At 41.7% G+C, this 19,759-nt stretch overlaps 1 protein-coding gene across 45 annotated transcripts in view; it reads right to left on the bottom strand.

The window, feature by feature from the left end:
• Positions 1–19,759, bottom strand: part of EPB41L3 (erythrocyte membrane protein band 4.1 like 3) — a 474,479-nt gene that overhangs the window by 240,461 nt on the left and 214,259 nt on the right. For 34 of the 45 annotated variants that reach the window (XM_069731095.1, XM_069731114.1, XM_069731087.1 and 31 more), the window contains exon 2: positions 6,868–7,051. In XM_069731095.1, the coding sequence (XP_069587196.1) occupies positions 6,868–7,038 (171 nt within the window). In that variant the 5' untranslated portion in view covers positions 7,039–7,051. The remainder of the gene's footprint in view (positions 1–6,867; positions 7,052–19,759) is intronic. The other 11 variants (XM_069731098.1, XM_069731103.1, XM_069731129.1 and 8 more) reach the window with 1 other exon arrangement.

Raw genomic sequence — 19,759 nt, 5'->3', positions numbered from 1 at the left:
CCAAGATGGCCACCGGGAGTTGCAGAGTTGATAAAATCTCGCAGAGAGCAAGAAGCGCCAATTTGGGGGGCGGAGCCACAGACACGATGTTGAATAGGCCCAGGCCGGGGCCTAAATTTCTGTAGCCGGCGGACGTCACCAGTGGGTCGTTCCAGGCAGGACTTCCAGGATGCGGCCTACAAATCGGCCGAAGCCAGGGGCTAAATTTTTGCAGACATCCAGAGCGTTACCTCAGAGAGGTGGGCCACAGGGAAGTGGCTGAGGCTGCCTGTCAGCATGTGAATATCCCACTGAAGATGGATCCACTCACCATTGATGCGCGTCCCGGCATGGAGCCGCCGCGGATGTGGTTTCAGCGCTGTTCTGTGCAGCGTGGACGGTGCAGGGATAAACCTCAATCCATCATCCGTTTGTTAGGGAGGTGGAGAGGAACCGTCCGCCTCCTTGTGCCATCCGCTTTCACAGTGGTGGGACAGTGGGGGCTGCTCGGACGCCAGAGAGGGGCCTCTGTACATCCACGGAGTTCAGCCCCCGGGTGGACAGGGCCAGTTGTCCGGCATTGGGCCTGGCTCCAGGAGAGGATACATGGAGGCGACACTCCATGTGGTCGCCTGCTGCTGGTGTGGGGAGATCGGGACTCGAAGGAACCGTCGCCCCTGAAGTGAGCTCAGGCATGGCTTTCCACGTCGCAGGAGAGGGTACGGGGAGGTATACTCGCCGTGCTCGCCTGTTGATGGTTCGAGGGAGATCGGAACCTTGAAAGGAACCGTCGCCCTCTTCACTCCGTTAATTAAAAAATAAAAATTTACAGAAAATTAAAACAATAAAATAAAAACGTTGGGGTCTGAAACAGACCCATGTGACTCCTACAGACACTAAGCAAGAACTGGTTAGCTGAGAGCCAGCAGGAGGGTGTATACTGCAGGGGAGGAGCTAACTTTCTTTGTATCACTTAGTGTCAGCCTCCTAGTGGCAGCAGCATGCACCCACGGTCCGTGTCCCCCAATGAGGTGAAGGAGAAAGTTCGATTTTGGTTTAATCTGACCACAGCACCTTCTTCCTCTTGTTTGGTGTGTCTCCCAGGTGGCTTGTTGCAAACTTTAAAAGGCACTCTTTATGGATATCTTTGAGAAGTGGCTTTTTTCTTGCCACTCTTCCATAAAGGCTAGATTTGTGCAGTGAACGACAGATTGTTGTCCTATGGACAGACTGTCCCACCTCAGCTGTAGATCTCTGCAGTCTTGGTAGATTTGCAGTGGTATGATACTCCTTCCATTTCAATATGATCGCTTGCACAGTGCTCCTTGGGATGTTTAAAGTTTTGTAAATCATTTTGTATCCAAATCCGGCTTTAAACTTCTCCACAACAGTATCACGGACCTGCCTGTTGTGTTCCTTGGTCTTCATGATGCTCTCTGTGCTTCAAACAGAACCCTGAGACTATCACAGAGCAGGTGCATTTATACGGAGACTTGATTACACACAGGTGGATTATATCTATCATTAGGCATTCAGGACAACATTGGATCATTCAGAGATCCACAATGAACTTCTGGAGTGAGCTTGCTGCACTGAAAGTAAAGGGGCCGAATAATATTGCACACCCCACTTTTCAGTTTTCGAATTTCCAAAAATGTTTAAAATATTTTGTTCTACTTAACAATTGTGTTCCACTTGTTGATTCTTCAACAATTTACATTTGGTATCTTTATGTTTGAAGCATGGTATGTGGGAAAAGGTTGAAAAGTTCCAGGGGGTCGAATACTTTCGCAAGGCACTGTATATGGTATGTATGATTAAAAAATTTTTTTCATTTTTATTTGCCAAAAAAAATCATTGAAAAAGCAGGGATCAATGGAGCTTGTCCATAGCTGTCAAGGAAACCTGTCAGCACCACAAGATCTTGTCACAGGGGTTAGATAGTGCTAACTGGGAGTCCAGACACTGGTCAGGATAGTACGCAAAAAATGCCGCTGTCTGAGATCAAAATGACATTATAAGGTTTAACCCCGTACCCACCTTGGACGTATCCATACGTTTCTGTGACCTGGACCTTATTGACCTGGGAAAGATGAATATGTGCACGATCGCCACCAGGAGTCAGCTGATTCTGACAGCTGACACCCGGCACTTAAGGGCCAGGAGTGGTCCTGCACCTCTCCTGACACTTTAACCCCCTAAATGCATTCTGGGAGCAGGCAGAGGGAAGACATCCCCTCTGCTCTTGGATCGGAGACCTCGAAGCATAATCATGAGGTCCCAATCACTACCATGTTGACCCGATGTGGTCATGACGACATCAGGGTCACCAGAGCTAGTAAAGCTGCTAGATCATGCTCAGAGCATGATCAGCAACTTTATCTGTCAGTGCACAGCTGACAGTTTGCATAACACAGGGATTCTGCTGCATCCCCATGCTATACCAGCGATCAACCTGCAAAAAAATGATAGTGCCATAGTAGGACAAAGTAAAAAAGGTTAAAAATAAAGTTTTAAATAATTGTAAAAATATTTTAAAAAAAGAAAACTAAAGATATTTTACACATGAATAAATATTTGTAGGAAAAAAAACATTATATTATAATATATATAATGTTTGGCTTGAGAAAGGCTCAGTGTGAGCCGAAACGTCGCTGCATAAAGATGTGGGCTGAATAAACCTCACTTTTTTTCACTTTGGATATTATTGGAGTGCTGCCTTCTTTTGCCTTTTTGTATACAATTGGGGATAGAGTGGACCACTTGACCCAGGAGGCCAGGCACCCATCGGTGAGCATTGTGCTGTTCCAATTTTGAGATATATATATATATATATATATATATATATATACACATATATATATATATATATATATATATATATATATATATATATATATATATGTATGTATGTATGTATATATACACACACACACACACACACACACACATACAATAGAAGTACACATATTTGGTATCACAGAGTTTGAAACGGCCCAACCTATAAAACTGTCCCACTAGTTAACCCCTTTAGTGAGCACCATAAAAAAATGTAAAAACAAGGCAACAAACAATAGTTTATCATCATAACATGATCAAAAAGACGGATATAAATAAAAATGGTACAGCTGAAAACATCATCTTGTCTCACAAAAAATGAGCTGCCATACAGCTCCATCTGCGGAAAAATAAAAAAGTTATAGCTCTCAGAATAAAGCGATGCAAAAATAATTATTTTTTCTATGAAATAGTTTTTATTGTGTAAAAGCCCAAAAACATTAAAAAAATGACATAACTGTGGTACTGCTGTAATCGTACAGACCCGAAGAATAAAACTGCCTTATCAATTTTAGGAAACGTGGAACAACAAAACGCACCCAACCAAATATTCCTTAATTTTTTGTTCATTCTGCCTCCCAAAAATCGGAATAGAATGCAACCAAAAAAAGTTATGACCCCGAAGATGGTACCAATAAGAACGTCAACGCCAAAAAACAAGCCCTTACATGACTCAGTGGGCCAAAAAAAAAGAAAAATTATAGCTCTCAAAATATGGTGATGTAAAAACTATTTTTTTTGCAATAAAAGCATCTTTCAGTGTGTGACAGCAGCCAAACATAAAACCCTATATAAATCTGGTATCGCTGTAATCGCACCAAAGAATAAAGTCGCCCAATCACTTATACTGTTGTGAATTCTGTGGCTGAGTTCACTTCTGTGGTCACAAGTGGTATTGCAGTCTCTGGGCTTCCTCCCTCAGGTGTTTTGGTGAGCTCGTTGGCTGCCTTGCTATTTAGCTCCACCTGAGTCTGTCTTCCTTGCTCCTTGTCAATGTTCCAGTGTTGGATCTGAGCTACTGCATCTTTCCTTGGGCCTGCTGCTCTGCTAGATAAGTGCTTCTAGTTTGTTTTCTGTTTTTTCTGTCCAGCTTGTTATTATCTTTTGCTGGAAGCTCTGAGAAGCAAAGGGGTGCACCGCCGTGCTGTTAGTTCGGCACGGTGGGTCTTTTTGCCCCTTTGCGTGGTTTTCGTTTTAGGGTTTTTTGTAGACTGCATAGTTCTCTTTGCTATCCTCGCTCTGTCTAGAATATCGGGCCTCACTTTGCTGAATCTATTTCATTCCTACGTTTGTCTTTTCATCTTGCTAACAGTCATTATATGTGGGGGCTGCCTATTCCTTTGGGGTATTTCTCTGAGGTAAGTCAGGCTTGTATTTCTATCTTCAGGCTAGTCAGCTCCTCAGGCAGTGCCGAGTTGCATAGGTAGTTGATAGGCGCAATCCACTGCTGCTTCCAGTTGTGTGAGGATAGATCAGGTACTGCAGTCTACAGAGATTCCACGTCTCAGAGCTCGTCCTATTGTTTTGGGTTATTGCCAGATCTCTGTATGTGCGCTGATTACTGCACGCTGTGTTGCCTGATTGCCAGCCATAACATTATACCACACGAGGAACGGCGTAAAAAATAAAAACAATTCTTCAGCTGCTGTTGATTTTTTCATTCTGCCTCCCAAAGTTCGCAGATGTGACCGCCACGCGACCAATCACAAGCCGCGACGTCACCGCAAGCTATTAACGCGCTCATTTTTAAAAATGAGCGCGTTAATGGCTTTCAAAGACGTAGCGGCTTGTGATTGGTCGCGTGGCCGCGACCAATCACAAGCCGCGACGTCACCGCAAGCTATTAACGCGCTCATTTTTAAAAATGAGCGCGTTAATGACTTTCAAAGACGTAGCGGCTTGTGATTGGTCGCGGCCACGCGACCAATCACAAGCCGCTACGTCTTTGAAAGTCATTAACGCGCTCATTTTTAAAAATGAGCGCGTTAATAGCTTGCGGTGACGTCGCGGCTTGTGATTGGTCGCGTGGCGGTCACATGGGCGGCCCGCGACCAATCAGAAGCCGGGACGTGATTCTCAGGTCCTAAAAGCGCTGATTTTGAACAAAGAAGCCTGCCGGTTACCCGCGCTGAGTTCAGGGGCCGCCGGAGAGGTAAATATATCAATATTTTTTATTTTAATTCTTTATTTTACACATCCCTATGGATCCCAGGGCCTGAAGGAGAGTTTCCTCTCCTTCAGACCCTGGGAACCATGAGAATACCTTCCGATACTTGATGTCCCATTGACTTGTATTGGTATCGGATATCGGTATCGGCGATATCCGATATTTTTCGGGTATCGGCCGATACTATCCGATACCGATACTTTCAAGTATCGGACGGTATCGCTCAACACTACTCAGCAACATTCATTGCTGCTTGTTTCTGGAAAAAAAACAAATATGGAGTCAAAATCGTCACTACACCTTTAGACAAATTCACAAATGGTTTTATTTCCAAAATGGGGTCACTTGAGGGGGGATGCTGCTCTTCTAGCAATTAGGGGCTCTGTATATGGAGTCCGCAATCTGTTCTACGAAAATCTGCTCTACAAGAGGCAAACAGCACTCCATTCCTCCAGAGTTTCTCCGTATGACTACATAGTACTGTACAGCCACATATGGGATATTGCCATGTTCAGTAGAAATTGTGGGACAAATTATGGTGCCATTTTAACGTCCTTGTGTGAAAATGTAAAATCTGGGGCTAAAAATGTTTTCTTCACTGCCCAATGGTATAAAATTCTGTGACACACCCGTGGCGTCAATGTGATCACTGCTCCCCTAGATGAATTCATTGAGAGGTGTAGTTTGTAAAACAGGGTCACTTATGGGGGTGGTGTTTCTGCTGTTCTGGCACCTCATGGGCTTTCCCAGTGGGTCATGGCACCCGCAAACCATTTCAGTAAAATCTTCAGTATAGTATGGCGCTCCTTGTCTTCTGAGCTTTGCACTGTGCCTGAAAAATATTTCCCGATTATATGTAGGGTATTGGCGCACTCAGGAAAAAAACGACCTCAGTTTGTCAAAATATAAAAATTTGGATCTGAACTAATTTTTGTGTGAAAAAAGTTAAAATGTTCATTTTTTTTCCACATTACAAATATTCCTGTGAAGTACCTGAAGGGTTAATAAACTTCTTGATTTTGAGCACCTTGAGGGTGTAGTATTTAGAATGGTGTCACTTTTGGGTATTTTAAATCATATAGACCCCTCAAAGTCACTTCAAATGTGAGGTGGTCCTTAAAAAAAATGGTTTTGCAAATTTTGCTGGAAAAAGAAGAAATCGCTGGTCAGCTTTTAACACTTCTAACTTACTAACAAAAAAAATAGATTTCAAAAATTGTGTTGATGTAAAGCAGACATGTGGGGAATGTTATTTATTAAGTATTTTGTATGACATCTCTCTAATTTAAGGGCATAAGAATTCAAAGTTTGAAAATTGCTAAATTTTCCAAATTTTCGTTTTTTCCACAAATAAATGCAAGTTATATCGAAGAAATTGTAGCACTATCATGTCACAAAAAACAATCTCAGAATTGTAAAACTTGGCCGGGTCATTAATGTGCAAACCACCTTGGGGGGGTAAAGGAGTTAAAGTGCAGAGATTAAGCAGGTGACGTGGATGTCAGCCCTCCTGCCCTCCAGCCACTATCAAATATTCATGGCATATTTCAATAATTGGCCATCAATGTTTAAGACACAGAGAACCAAAATGTAGTGTTTTTCCTTCAGAAAAATAGGAAATTATAACAGCAAATGTGTTTACCTTGAATTTCTAGCCTCTTTCACATTTGTATAATATGGCTAATATTACGTTAGGATTTTTAAGTTGATATCCAAGACCTCAAAAGTCTCTTCATTCATTCCGAGCACAAAGGTGAATTGGAAATTATTAACGAATATTGATTTTGTACTCCGAGTAAGCACACTTGTCATAAATGAAAACTAGTTGAATGGTGTTGGTAATTGTTGTAGAATGATAATATGGAAATATAAATGACACTTACCTTTTCACTTTTCAATGGCGTACTATGTGCAGCTGCTTCTGGAAAATGTTCTAGTGCGTTCTGATGATCGTCTCCGGGCTGCTGCCCTGGTTGTGTTCCACCAGTTGCTTTCTGGTCTTTCTCTTGGTCTTGTTTAGTTTCAGAAGAATCGGAACCCGTTTCTAAAGTCATGTTGTTTTATTTTCTGGAAAAAAAAGTAGAAATTCAACTAAATACACTGCAATAAATAAGAATGGGGCACATTCAGCTCATGCAACAATCACAAGGAACAATAAATAAACAGGGCCAAAACAGAAAAGGCTTTTTAGAACACTTGATCTTAAATATTTTATAAAAAGATTTCTTACTCAGTAAAAATGACTACACTATTTAAATACAAAAATGCTACACTTCTTTTAGGCTATTATATGTTTTCTGATAAAAAGGCTAAAATAAAATCAATTTGATTACAAAAAATGTCCCTTGATCTGTATGAACTTCATAACTCAACCAGGGTTACCTTCAGTTCCAACATTTAAAAAGAAGCAATGATGCATATGATGTTTTGATGGAACACAGTATTGATTTTAGCACTAAAAGCCTAGAACATAACAAAAAAGTGAAGCAATCAGATTTTTAACGAGTACCGTAAATGTATTGCAAACCCAAAAAGTCTGAGTAGTTTTGGGTCAAATATCTATTAATACTTTAAAGCTAACCCCTCATTTAAGATCTTACCCGTAATATAAACGATCATTCTTGGGAATGGGATGATTTGTATAAATGATTCCACTAGTAACATGCCAGGTTAAACCAGATTAGGAAGTAGAATAAAAGCGCAACAGTGCCAGTGCTTGTACTAACTGGAGAATAGAGAATATTCGGTGTGCACATGGAAGGAGGATCTTCAAGGTGCTAGTGAACAGTGAGCGGATCCCCAACAAACATCCAAAGAATTATTCACCACACACACAGTACGTTAAGCAAAAGTGAGGTTTAGTTATTTCCATAGGTATAGATAGTACATATATAGAAGATACAGCTTCTTGAGTGCAATAAGGGATTGACGTTTCGATTTAATGAATCTTTTTCAAAATGTGGCTATAGGAATAATATGAAATACAATTAGATTAAGTACCAACCACTTATTTTGTTTCACTTTTAGTTGGTACTGTATGTAATTTAATTGTATTTTATATTATTGTACTTCATATTATTTCTAGAACGACATTTTGAACAAGATGCAATCCCTTGTTGCACTCAAGAAGCAATTACTTCTATTGGAATGCGCTACCTATACCTGTGCAAACTAATAAACATCACTTTTTTGATCTTGACCTACTGAATGTGCAGTGAGTAATTCACTGCATTCATACAGGAGAATAAAATAAACAGCTGATCCTGCCATACACATCTAGTGACCATAATATTCCAACAAGGCAGATCAAATTTTAAATCACACAGACGTCTACCATTAGCCATCACTAATGATTAGTGATGAGTGAATATACTCGTTACTCGAGATTTCCCGAGCACGCTCGGGTATCCTCCGAGTATTTGTAAGTACTCAGAGATTTAGTTTTCCTCACCTCAGCTAAATAATTTACATCTGTTAGCCAGCTTGATTACATGTGGGGATTCCCTAGCAACCAGGCAACCCCCACATGTACTTATGCTGGCTAACAGATGTAAATCATTCAACTGCGGCGATGAAAACTAAATCTCCGAGAACTAAAGAAATACTCGGAGGACACCCGAGCGTGCTCGGGAAATCTCGAGTAACAAGTATATTCGCTCATCACTACAAATGATCATTCGCATAGGATTTTAAAACATGAGTCCGTATAATGAATGGTAAAAATAAGGCATTTTGGAATACTTTTATCTGGGTGTATGGCCAGGTAAAGTCACATAAATAGTCGGGTGTCTGACAAACATGTAACACCCCAGTAAGCCAGTTGTTACAGTGGTGTTGCCTTCCTTTCGAGGAGGGTGATGCCATACCTGAAAGCGAGGAGGATCCCTTTAACAGGTAGCTCAATATATGCAACATGTTCTGACTCCAGGCCAGAAGGGGGAGCTCTGAACCCGGTTTCAGGAGAGCTTCCTTAGATATATATATTCCGGCTTGGAGGAGGAGAAAGTTAGTTCAGTCTGAAGTTGGTGTCAGACAGACAGTGAGTTGAAATCTGGAGCAGACAGTGAGAGAGGGGAGCTGGGGCCATGCAACGGTTTGGTGCTGCAGCTCCAGGCCCAAGAGGAGAAGCAGACTGTTTGCATCTGTAGAATGTGCCAGAAGAGAGAAGCACAGGAGAATTAAGGAGCGGGAAGAGAGCTGCGACTAAGCTCCTTCCTTGCTGGAGTGCAGTAACCGGTCACCGGGAGCCCGAGGCTGTGTAGAACTGTATGTCCAATAGCAGAAGAAGAGAGCAGAAGATTCTAAGTCGTCTGTCCGCACCCACACCCGAAGGTACAGCAATATACAGAGCCTCGAGTCATCTGATATGAGACACCTGTAAAAAGGATTGTGTTGCCTACCATGCGGGTACCGTCTTAGGACAGGGAAAGAGAGAACCATGTGTGAGGCCTAAGGCAGCAAGGGACTCGCCTTACAGTGCTAGAAGGAAGGATTATAACCTCACCTAGAGAAGAGGATCCATAATCGCTTCAAGGCCGACCGAACCTCTCCAACACCTGTTACCGGTACCCAGGACTGTGGCCATGCATCACCAGTAAACAGGTAAAGAGACTGCAATCCTGTGTCATTTGATTACTTCTGGAACCACACCATCTTTGCCAAATACTCTGGTAGCCCAGCTTCACCTGTGGGAAGCCATACCATCCTTGCTGCAGTGCCATCACTCCCCAGAGGACCCTTTTAAGCAGTGTGGGTCATCCCTGACCGAATACCACAGGTGGTGTTACGATCATTCCTATTTCTCATAAACCCTTTAAAGACCTTCCCTTTAATTTGGACGCCCAGGGACACTGACCAGGCACTGACACAGTGACCACCCCTTTAATGTCGACCGGACCCGGTACAGAGTACCCCTAGCCCCTGGCAAGGGCGCTCCAAACACACTCTGGAAAGTTGTTTTAGACGTCACAAAAGTAGAAAATACTATTAAAAAAGTAACACATTTCCACATAGCAATGCTGAATAAGTTTGGCTCCGCAAATTGCTCTATATGAAATGTTTAAAACGCAAAAGATTTTAGGTGAGAACGCAGAAAACTAACACTATGATTATTAGGGGAAAAAAAGCAATTTTCTAGAAAAAAAAAAATCGGCTTTATACAAATTTAAAATGTAGGAATATTAGAAATAATAAAAAAAAAGATGATGATATGACAGAAAAGACTAGCTGCAACTGATTTCAAACACGAAGCATCCCAGAAAAAAAGGCTTTTAATCGGGCAATCAATGTTGAAGATTTTAACTTTTCTCTTAAGAACTTGTGCTGCTGAATCTCGCCAGAAGCCTTTTCTAGAAATGTGTTCTAAACATTGTTTTCAGATTCTAAGATAAAACTAGCATAACTGCACAAATACCGTATATTTAGTTTAGTACTGTGGAAGCCTCTGCTGCTCCTACTAAGACTTCAGAAAAAAAGAAATACCCCTTTCACAGATGTGCATTTAAACTCCTCTGGACAGACACAGAGCTCATCTTTTTATAGAGTTAAACTTTGACCAAAACCTTATTAACATTATATGTATATGTAGAGCACAATACAAACAACTATTTTCAGACAGAAATACCAATGTCAGAAATTAGGATGCTTAGTGAAGGGCACTCAACTGTATACAAATAGAAATTAATTGTAATCGTTAATAAGGATTCATTTGTCTAAGATTTGCCAACTGCCAAAAAAATTGGTGAAGTTGGCATAATAATGCCAAAAGTTGCTACATTTTTGCACAACTACATATTATTCAAAAATTTCCAACTTTTACACCAAAAAACTTTCAGAAAATGCTTGACTAGGCACCATAATACACATTCTATATGACACTACAGTTAAGATCCCTACCATGTGCCTGGTGTAGAACAATTTATACATTTATTACATTTTTTGGCAATCTAAAATTATTTTCTTCAACTACTAAGAAATTTTATACACATTTGAATGCAACTATTGGCCAGGCACACTTTTTGCAACGATTTGTTTATGCTTTTAAACAAGCAGGTGAAAAGATAATCTTTTCATTTATGTGATTTAGTTAAAGGGAACCTGTCACCCCCAAATTCGAGGAGGTAAGCCCACCAGCATCAGGGGCTTATCTACAGCATTCTGTAATGCTGTAGATAAGCCCCTGATGTAACCTGAAAGATGAGAAAAAGAGGTTATATTATATTCACCCAGGGGGGTCCCGTTCATTTCAGAATTACAGAATGCTGTAGATAAGCCCCTGATGCTGGTGGACTTCGCTCATCTTCGATTTTGGGGGTGACAGGTTCCCTTTAATGTAATATACTCTCCTTACCTTGCTCAGTCTGCCTCCGCTGTCAAGAACTGCACTCAAAAGTTGCAATGATGTAATTCCTGGGTGGAGCACTCACCGCCAGCAGATTCTCAGCCTCTCTCTCCTGGAGGGATGGGCAATCTTTTCGTCTGCTATGCAGTGTGCAGCAAATTACCCTGCAACATCTCTTCCTACTGTGATCAGTTATTAATGTAGTTAGAGTAGGTTCTGATGAGTAAAGGTACAGTCACACTAAGCGACGCTGCAGCGATACCGACAACGATGTAGATCGTTGCAGTGTCGCTGTTTGGTCGCTGGAGAGCTGTCACACAGACAGCTCTCCAGCGACCAACGATCCCGAAGTCCCCGGGTAACCAGGGCCGCGCTTAGTAACCTGATGTTTACCCTGGTTACCGTTGTAAATGTAAAAAAAAAAACACTACATACATACATTCCCGGTGTCTGGTCATGTCCCTCGCCTTCAGCTTCCCGCACTGACTGAGCGCCGGCCGTAAAGTACAGCGGTGACGTCACCGCTGTGCTGTGCTTTACGGCTGGCCGGCGCTCACCAGTCAGTGCGGGAAGCTGACGGCGAGGGACCTGACCAGACACCGGGAATGTATGTATGTAGTTTTTTTTACATTTACAACGGTAACCAGGGTAAACATCGGGTTACTAAGCGCGGCCCTGTGCTTAGTAACCCGATATTTACCCTGGTTACCAATGAAGACATCGCTGAATCGGCGTCACACACGCCGATTCAGCGATGTCAGCGGGAGATCCAGCGACAAAATAAAGTGCTGGACTTTCCCCAGCGACCAACGATCTCCCAGCAGGGGCCTGATCGTTGGTCGCTGTCACACATAACGAATTCATTAACGATATCGTTCCTACGTCACAAAAAGCAACGATATCGTTAACGATATAGTTATGTGTGACGGTACCTTAACAGATGGTGCAGGCCAGTGGACCAATTGCAAGGCAGTGTTCAGAAGTTACCATATATACTCGAGTATAAGCCGACCCAAGTATAAGCCTACCCCCCTAATTTTGCCACAAAAAACTGGGAAAACTTATTGACTGAAGTATAAGCCTAGGGTAGGAAATGCAGCAGCTACCGGTGAATTTCAAAAATATTATGGCCCCATATAAAGCTGTGCCATATATAATGCTCTGCACCGTTCATTATGGCCCCATAGATGCTCCATATAAAGCTGTGCCGTATATAATGCTCTGCACCGTTCATTATGGCCCCATAGATGCTCTATATAAAGCTGTGCCATATATAATGCTCTGCACCGTTCATTATGGCCCCATATAAAGCTGTGCCATATATAATGCTCTGCACCGTTCATTATGGCCCCATATAAACCTGTGCCATATATAGTTATATGAAAAAGTTTGGTCACCCCTATTAATTTTAAGCTTAATGTTTTATAAAAATAGTTTTTTTTGCAACAGCTATTTCAGTTTCATATATCTAATAACTGTTGGACACAGTAATGTTTCTGCCTTGAAATGAGGTTTATTGTACTAACAGAAAATGTGCACTCTGCATTCAAACAAAATTTGACAGGTGCATAAGTATGGGCACCCCACCAGAAAAGTGACATTAATATTTAGTAGATCCTCCTTTTGCAAAAATAACAGCCTCTAGTCGCTTCCTGTAGCTTTTAATGAGTTCCTGGATCCTGGATGAAGGTATTTTTGACCATTCCTCTTTACAAAACAATTCCAGTTCAGTTAAGTTTGATGGTCACCGAGCATGGACAGCCCTCTTCAAATGATCCCACAGATGTTCAATGATATTCAGGTCTGGGGACTGAGATGGCCATTCCAGAACAGTGTAATTGTTCCTCTGCATGAATGCCTGAGTAGATTAGGAGCGGTGTTTTGGATCATTGTCTTGCTGAAAGATCCATCCCCTGCGTAACTTCAACTTTGTCACTGATTCATGAACATTATTGTCAAGAATCTGCTGATACTGAGAGGAATCCATGCGTCCCTCAACTTTAACAAGATTCCTGGTGCCGGCATTGGCCACACAGCCCCAAAGCATGATGGAACCTCCACCAAATTTTACTGTGGGTAGCAAGTGTTTTTCTTGGAATGCTGTGTTTTTTGGCCACCATGCATAACGCCTTTTTGTATGACCAAACAACACAATCTTGATTTCATCAGTCCACGGGACCTTCTTCCAAAAAGAAATTGGCTTCTCCAAATCTGCTTTTGCCTACCGCAGCCGACTCAGTTTGTGGCGTGCTTGCAGAAACGGCTTATTTCGCATCACTCTCCCATACAGCTTCTCCTTGTGCAAAGTGCGTTGTTTAGTTGGCCGATGCACAGTGACACCATCTGCAGCAAGTTGATGCTGCAGCTCTCTGGAGGTGGTCTAAGGATTGTCCTTGACTGATCTCACCATTCTTCTTCTCTGCCTTTCTGATGTTTTTCTTGGCCTGCCACTTCTGGCCTTAACAAGAACTGTGCCTCTGTTCTTCCATTTCCTTACTATGTTCCTCACAGTGGAAATTGACAGGTTAAATCTCTGAGACAGCTTTTTGTATCCTTCCCCTGAACAACTATGTTGAATAATCTTTGTTTTCAGGTCATTAGACAGTTGTTTTGAGGAGCCCATGATGCCACTCTTCAGAGGAGATTCAAACAGGAGAACAACTTGCAAGTGGCCACTTTAAGTAGCTTTTCTCATGATTACATACATCTGGCTATGAAGTTCAAAGCTCAATGAGGTTAGAAAACCAAAAAAGTACGTCAGTAAAAAGTACTTTAGGTAGGAGTATTTAAAACAAGAAAATGATAACGCTGCCCATACTTATGCACCTGTCAAATTTAGTTTGAATGCAGATTGCACATTTTCTGTTAGTACAATAAACCTCATTTCAAGGCAGAAACATTACTGTGTCCAACAGTTATTAGATATATGAAACTGAAATAGCTGTTGCAAAAAAAACTATTTTTATAAAACATTAAGCTTAAGATTAATAGGGGTGCCCAAACTTTTTCATGTAACTGTATAATGCTCTGCACCGTTCATTATGGCCCCATATAAAGCTGTGCCATATATAATGCTCTGCACCGTTCATTATGGCCCCATATAAAGCTGTGCCATATATAATGCTCTGCACCGTTCATTATGGCCCCATAGATGCTCCATAGAAAGCTGTGCAATATATAATGCTCTGCACCGTTCATTATTGCCCCATAGATGCTCCATATAAAGCTATGCAATATATAATGCTGCTGCTGCTGCAATTTAAAAAAAAAACAAAAAAAAAAAACACATACTCACCTCTCTTCGCTCAGGACGCCGGCGCTTTCAATATTTAGCTGCTCCACGTGCGGCTCCGTCTCCAGCACTGACGCTCAGCAGAGGGCGCGCACTGACCACGTCACCGCGCCCTCTGACCTGAGCGACACAGCCAGAGGACGCTGGAGACGGAGCTGCACCGGAACGAGGAGAGGTAAATATCGTGCAGCGCTCCCCTCCCCGTATACTTACCGGCTCCTGGCACGGTCCCTGCAGTCCCTGCTTCTTCCACCACTGCATCTTCTTCCTGTATTGAGCGGTCACAGTTACCGCTCATTGCAGTCATGAATATGCAGCTCCAACTCTATGGGAGGTGGAGCCGCATATTCATGACTGTAATGAGCGGTACCATGTGACCGCTCAATACAGGAAGAAGATGCAGCGCTGGAAGAAGCAGGGACCGCGCCGGGAGTAGGTAAGTATAACTAGACAGCCCCGCTCCCCCTCCCCTGCCGACCCCCGGGTATGACTCGAGTATAAGCCGAGAGGGGGACTTTCAGCCCCAAAAAATGGGCTGAAAATCTCGGCTTATACTCGAGTATATACGGTAATTGGGGCTCAGTGTCCTATATAAATGTTTATCCAGTGACTAAGCCCTATTGAATTATTATGATGCTCTTGGCATGCTTATTATGGAGTGATCTTCTGTATTCTAAAATGGCTTTAGGATCCAATACTCCAATATTCCATGAATCCAATATTGATTAATTGCATACACCGAGTGTATATCAAGAATACATGTCACCAGGTGATTAAATATGTAGATAAAAACTCTCCAAAACCACCACCCAAAATTATAGTGAACAATAGTCTTCTAGTTGGTCCTCACACAGAAGAGGCCAGTATAGTATACACAGAAGACAGGAAAACTGAAAAATCCAACAAAGTCAAATCTCATCCAAATTGGTGGTGTTCTTCTCAAAGATGTGGTTTGGTTTGAAAAGAATTAAAATGTACAAGATCGTCTCACTGTTATAAAACATGTTGAATATACACAACTCCTATAAAACAGAAATGTATTCCTTTCTACTTTTTCTTGACCATATTACGGTAGGCTTCAATCTTCCAGTCTGATATGCAAATTGTGAGCTTTTCTTGGGAAATGCTGTCAGGTGTAAATAGGAAAATATAGGCTGTCTCGCACATCAGTTTCTCTGTGTTATATTTTAACACATTCCATTTTCCACTATGTGGCTTTTTCAAGACACATTGCCCTCAACAGAAGCCGACTTTAGCTTTCATCGCTTTACACAAACCTGTACGAATTACGGTAAGAGGTGTACAAGGAGCTGAAATGATTTCTACAAGCCTTATCAGAAACTGGATGTTTAAGATCATCATACACAAAAACCTTAAAAGTATTTTAAAAACTCAAAATCACAAAGTAAAAAAAAAAAAAAACTAATATTCGCTATTAACAACAACAATAACATAGGAGTAAAATATATTTCATGAAACTCCTACAACACTGCACATTGTATAAATAGGAGAAAAACTGGAGTAACCAATAAATAAGTAAGAAAGTACAAAATTTATTTTAAAAAAATCAAAGAAAAACACATAATAAAATGGTCAATCAGGACAAGGACACGGAAGTACATACAGTAGTGAGGTGCACATGGGAGTTCAGAGGTAGTACATCTATCTGATTTACATTCCTCAGGACACTGAGGAAGTGTCTGGTATAGACACGAAACGTACGTCGGGGTCACCCGCCATCATTTGGGGCTCATTACCATCTGAGTAGTGTTGTGCACTGGGCCTGGTAAGTTTTGCCCTTAATTTATGATACAGTCCCTTTACTCTGCGGATCTCCAGCTGGGCTTGATCTATGTTGATTTACCCTGACCTTTTTTTTTTGCCTTACTTTTGGCTTTAAACCTTGCTATAGAGCTCCCGCTGCTTCTGTGGATCCCCGCATTGTTATACAATACTTGGGCTTTATTTATTGTGCCTTATTTTTGGCTCTACTTACCTAGCACATGGACAAGCATTCAAATGTAAATCAGATAGATGCACTACCTCTGAGCTCCCATGTGCACCTCACTACTGTATGTACTTCCGTGTCCTTGTCCTGATTGACAATTTTATGTGTTTTTCTTTTTTTTGAAATTTTGTACTTTCTTACTTATTTATTGGTTACTCCAGTTTTTCTCCTATTTATATAGTTACATTACGGAGTCAATAAAATATTGTGAATGTGGGTTGATACTACTTAGTATCCCCACTTTTGGCATATTAAATATGCAATGGGGTTCTTTTCTTCTGTGTCTAAATAACACTGCACTGTCAGCTTTATTGTTAACTTTTCAAGAAAAAAACATTTTTTTTAGACACATCACGCTCCCGCAAGACTATATCACATGTGACCACGCCTGCCACTCTGCTTAGTAAAGTGGTAGGATAGGAGGAAAACAGCAGAATCAGAGTGAAGAGCGGAGCAGACAATTATCCATTGTGTATGGGGCACCTTAGACTAGTATAAAAGTATGCCACATTTCTCCAGGTGATAAATTTGTTGTATAGTAAATTTGGTGCGTCTCAAGACACATCTACCTTCACAACAACTTTTGGATGGATTATTTGTCCGTTTTTTCAAACTGATGTCAAAAAACAAAAGTCGCAAAAACTTTGCGCAACTCCCTGTTGCACAAAAGCTTTTTTGTGATTCGGCCCAAAAGTGTGCACAAAATTTGCATTATTCACCACCATAAAGGTGTTTTCAAAATAGTAAATACATAGCAACATATAATACACAGTATAACTCCCCTTGAAATTTAGTAGTAGAATTTATGTTTGACAAATTGGACATTCTTCAACACTGTGAACGCAGAACAACAACATAGTCCCAGTACTGCACTGGTGAAAACTGACAAATCAGTTTGAGCGCCGCTCATTCAATGTTCTAATAAGCACCCAAACAGGTGACAAAAATGTGCTCCTACAACACTCCCGAGAGATGCAACCATCAGACTACAAATACAATGGAAATATGCATAGATCAATCGGATCTTATCAATGCACTGTATTTGCGCAATCTGCTCTGTGACATTAACAATTTGTACCATAATTTAGAGCCACCTCGGCCATACATATCAGTTTGCTAAATTGTGACCAGGATGCAGCTTATTGCCTAGCCAGAATTTCTACATATTTGCAACTTGGTTGATTTTTAAAAGTCACTAAAAATGTGTGCAAATCAGATAAAACGTGTTAACTCCACTCTACAGTCATGGACAAAAATTTTGAGAATGAGACAAATATTAATTTTTCCAAAGTCTACTGCTTCATTTTTTCTAATGGCAATTTGCATATACTCCTGAATGTCAGAGTGATCAGCTTAACAGCAATTACTGTACTTGCAAAGTCAATATTTGCCCAGAAAAAGAACTTTAACCCCCAAAACACATTTCAACATCATTGCAGTCCTGCCTTAAAAGGAGCAGCTAACATCATTTTAGTGATTGATCCATTAACACAGGTGTGGGTGTTGATGAGGACAGGGCTGGCAATCAATCAGTCATGATTAAGTAAGAATGACATCACTGGACACTTTAAAAGGAGGCTGGTGCTTGGTATCATTGTATCTCTTCAGTTAACCATGGTTATCTCTAAAGAAACACTGGCAGCCATCATTGCACTGCACAAAAATGGCCTAACAGGGAAGAGTATCGCAGCTACAAAGATTGCACCTCAGTCAACAATCTATAGCATCAAAAAGAACTTCAAGGAGAGAGCTTCCATTGTTGTCAAAAAGGCTCCAGGGCGCCCAAAAAAGACCAGCAAGCGCCAGGACCGTATCTTAAAACTGTTTCAGCTGCAGGATCGGATTACTAGCAGCGCCGAGCTTGCTCAGGAATGGCAGCAGGCTGGTGTGAGTGCTTCTGCACGCACTGTGAGGCGGAGACTCTTTGAGCAAGGCCTGGTTTCAAGGAGGGCAGCAAAGAAGCCACTTCTCTCCAGAAAAAACATCAGGGACCGACTGATATTCTGCAAAAGGTACAGGGAGTGGACTGCTGAGGACTGGGGCAAAGTCATTTTCTCTGATGAATCCCCTTTTCGATTGTTTGGGACACGTGGAAAACCGCTTATTCGGAGAAGAAGAGGTGAGCGCTACCACCAGTCTTGTCTCATGCCAACTGTAAAGCATCCTGAAACCATTCATGTGTGTGGTTGCTTCTCAACCAAGGGAATCGGCTCACTCACAGTCTTGCCTAAAAACACAGCCATGAATAAAGAATGGTACCAGAATGTCCTCCAAGAGCAACTTCTCCCAACCGTCCAAGAGCAGTTTGGCGCCCAATAATGCCTTTTCCAGCATGATGGAGCACCTTGCCATAAAGCAAAGGTAATAACTAAATGGCTCATGGAACAAAACATAGAGATTATGGGTCCATGGCCTGGAAACTCCCCAGATCTTAATCCTATTGAGAACTTGTGGTCAATCATCAAGAGACGGGTGGACAAACAAAAACCAACAAATTCTGGCAAAATGCAAGCATTGATTATGCAAGAATGGACTGCTATCAGTCAGGATTTGGTCCAGAAGTTGATTGAGAGCATGCCAGGGAGAATTGCAGAGGTCTTGAAGAAGAAGGGTCAACACTGCAAATATTGACTTGCTGCATTAACTCATTCTAACTGTCAATATAACCTATTGGTACTCATAATATGATTGCAATTATATTTCTGTATGTGATATAAACATCAGAAAAACACTAATAAAAACCAGAGGGCAGCAGATCATGTGAAAATATAATTTTGGTGTCATTCTCAAAAATTTTGGCCATGACTGTACACAGAGTAGAAACGGTGGAAGGAATTTGTTTAGACTGGTGTTTCATACTCTAGGCTAGGACACGCCGCACGAGTCCCCTTCCTACTCTCAGCAGGGACACTAGCATATTCACCTACGCTCCCACACTGCTCTGGTCCCCATAGGGTCTGTTTCCTTCCAGGACCTGCATACTGCATGGAAGTATCCTCAGAGTGTGCTTAGGACGTGCGCGCTTCCTGCTTCTGAAACGTCCCCAGCCAATACCTAGGAGACGTCTGATTTAAGGCACTGTCCTATTGGGAGGTACCTTGGCAACATTAGTATCAGTGTGCTATTCTGCTATCC

Source organism: Ranitomeya imitator, chromosome 6 (genome assembly GCF_032444005.1).
Source record: "Ranitomeya imitator isolate aRanImi1 chromosome 6, aRanImi1.pri, whole genome shotgun sequence".
Lineage (NCBI taxonomy): Eukaryota > Metazoa > Chordata > Amphibia > Anura > Dendrobatidae > Ranitomeya > Ranitomeya imitator.
Note: the sequence above shows the minus strand (reverse complement) of the source record. Positions and strands in the feature narration are given on the sequence as shown.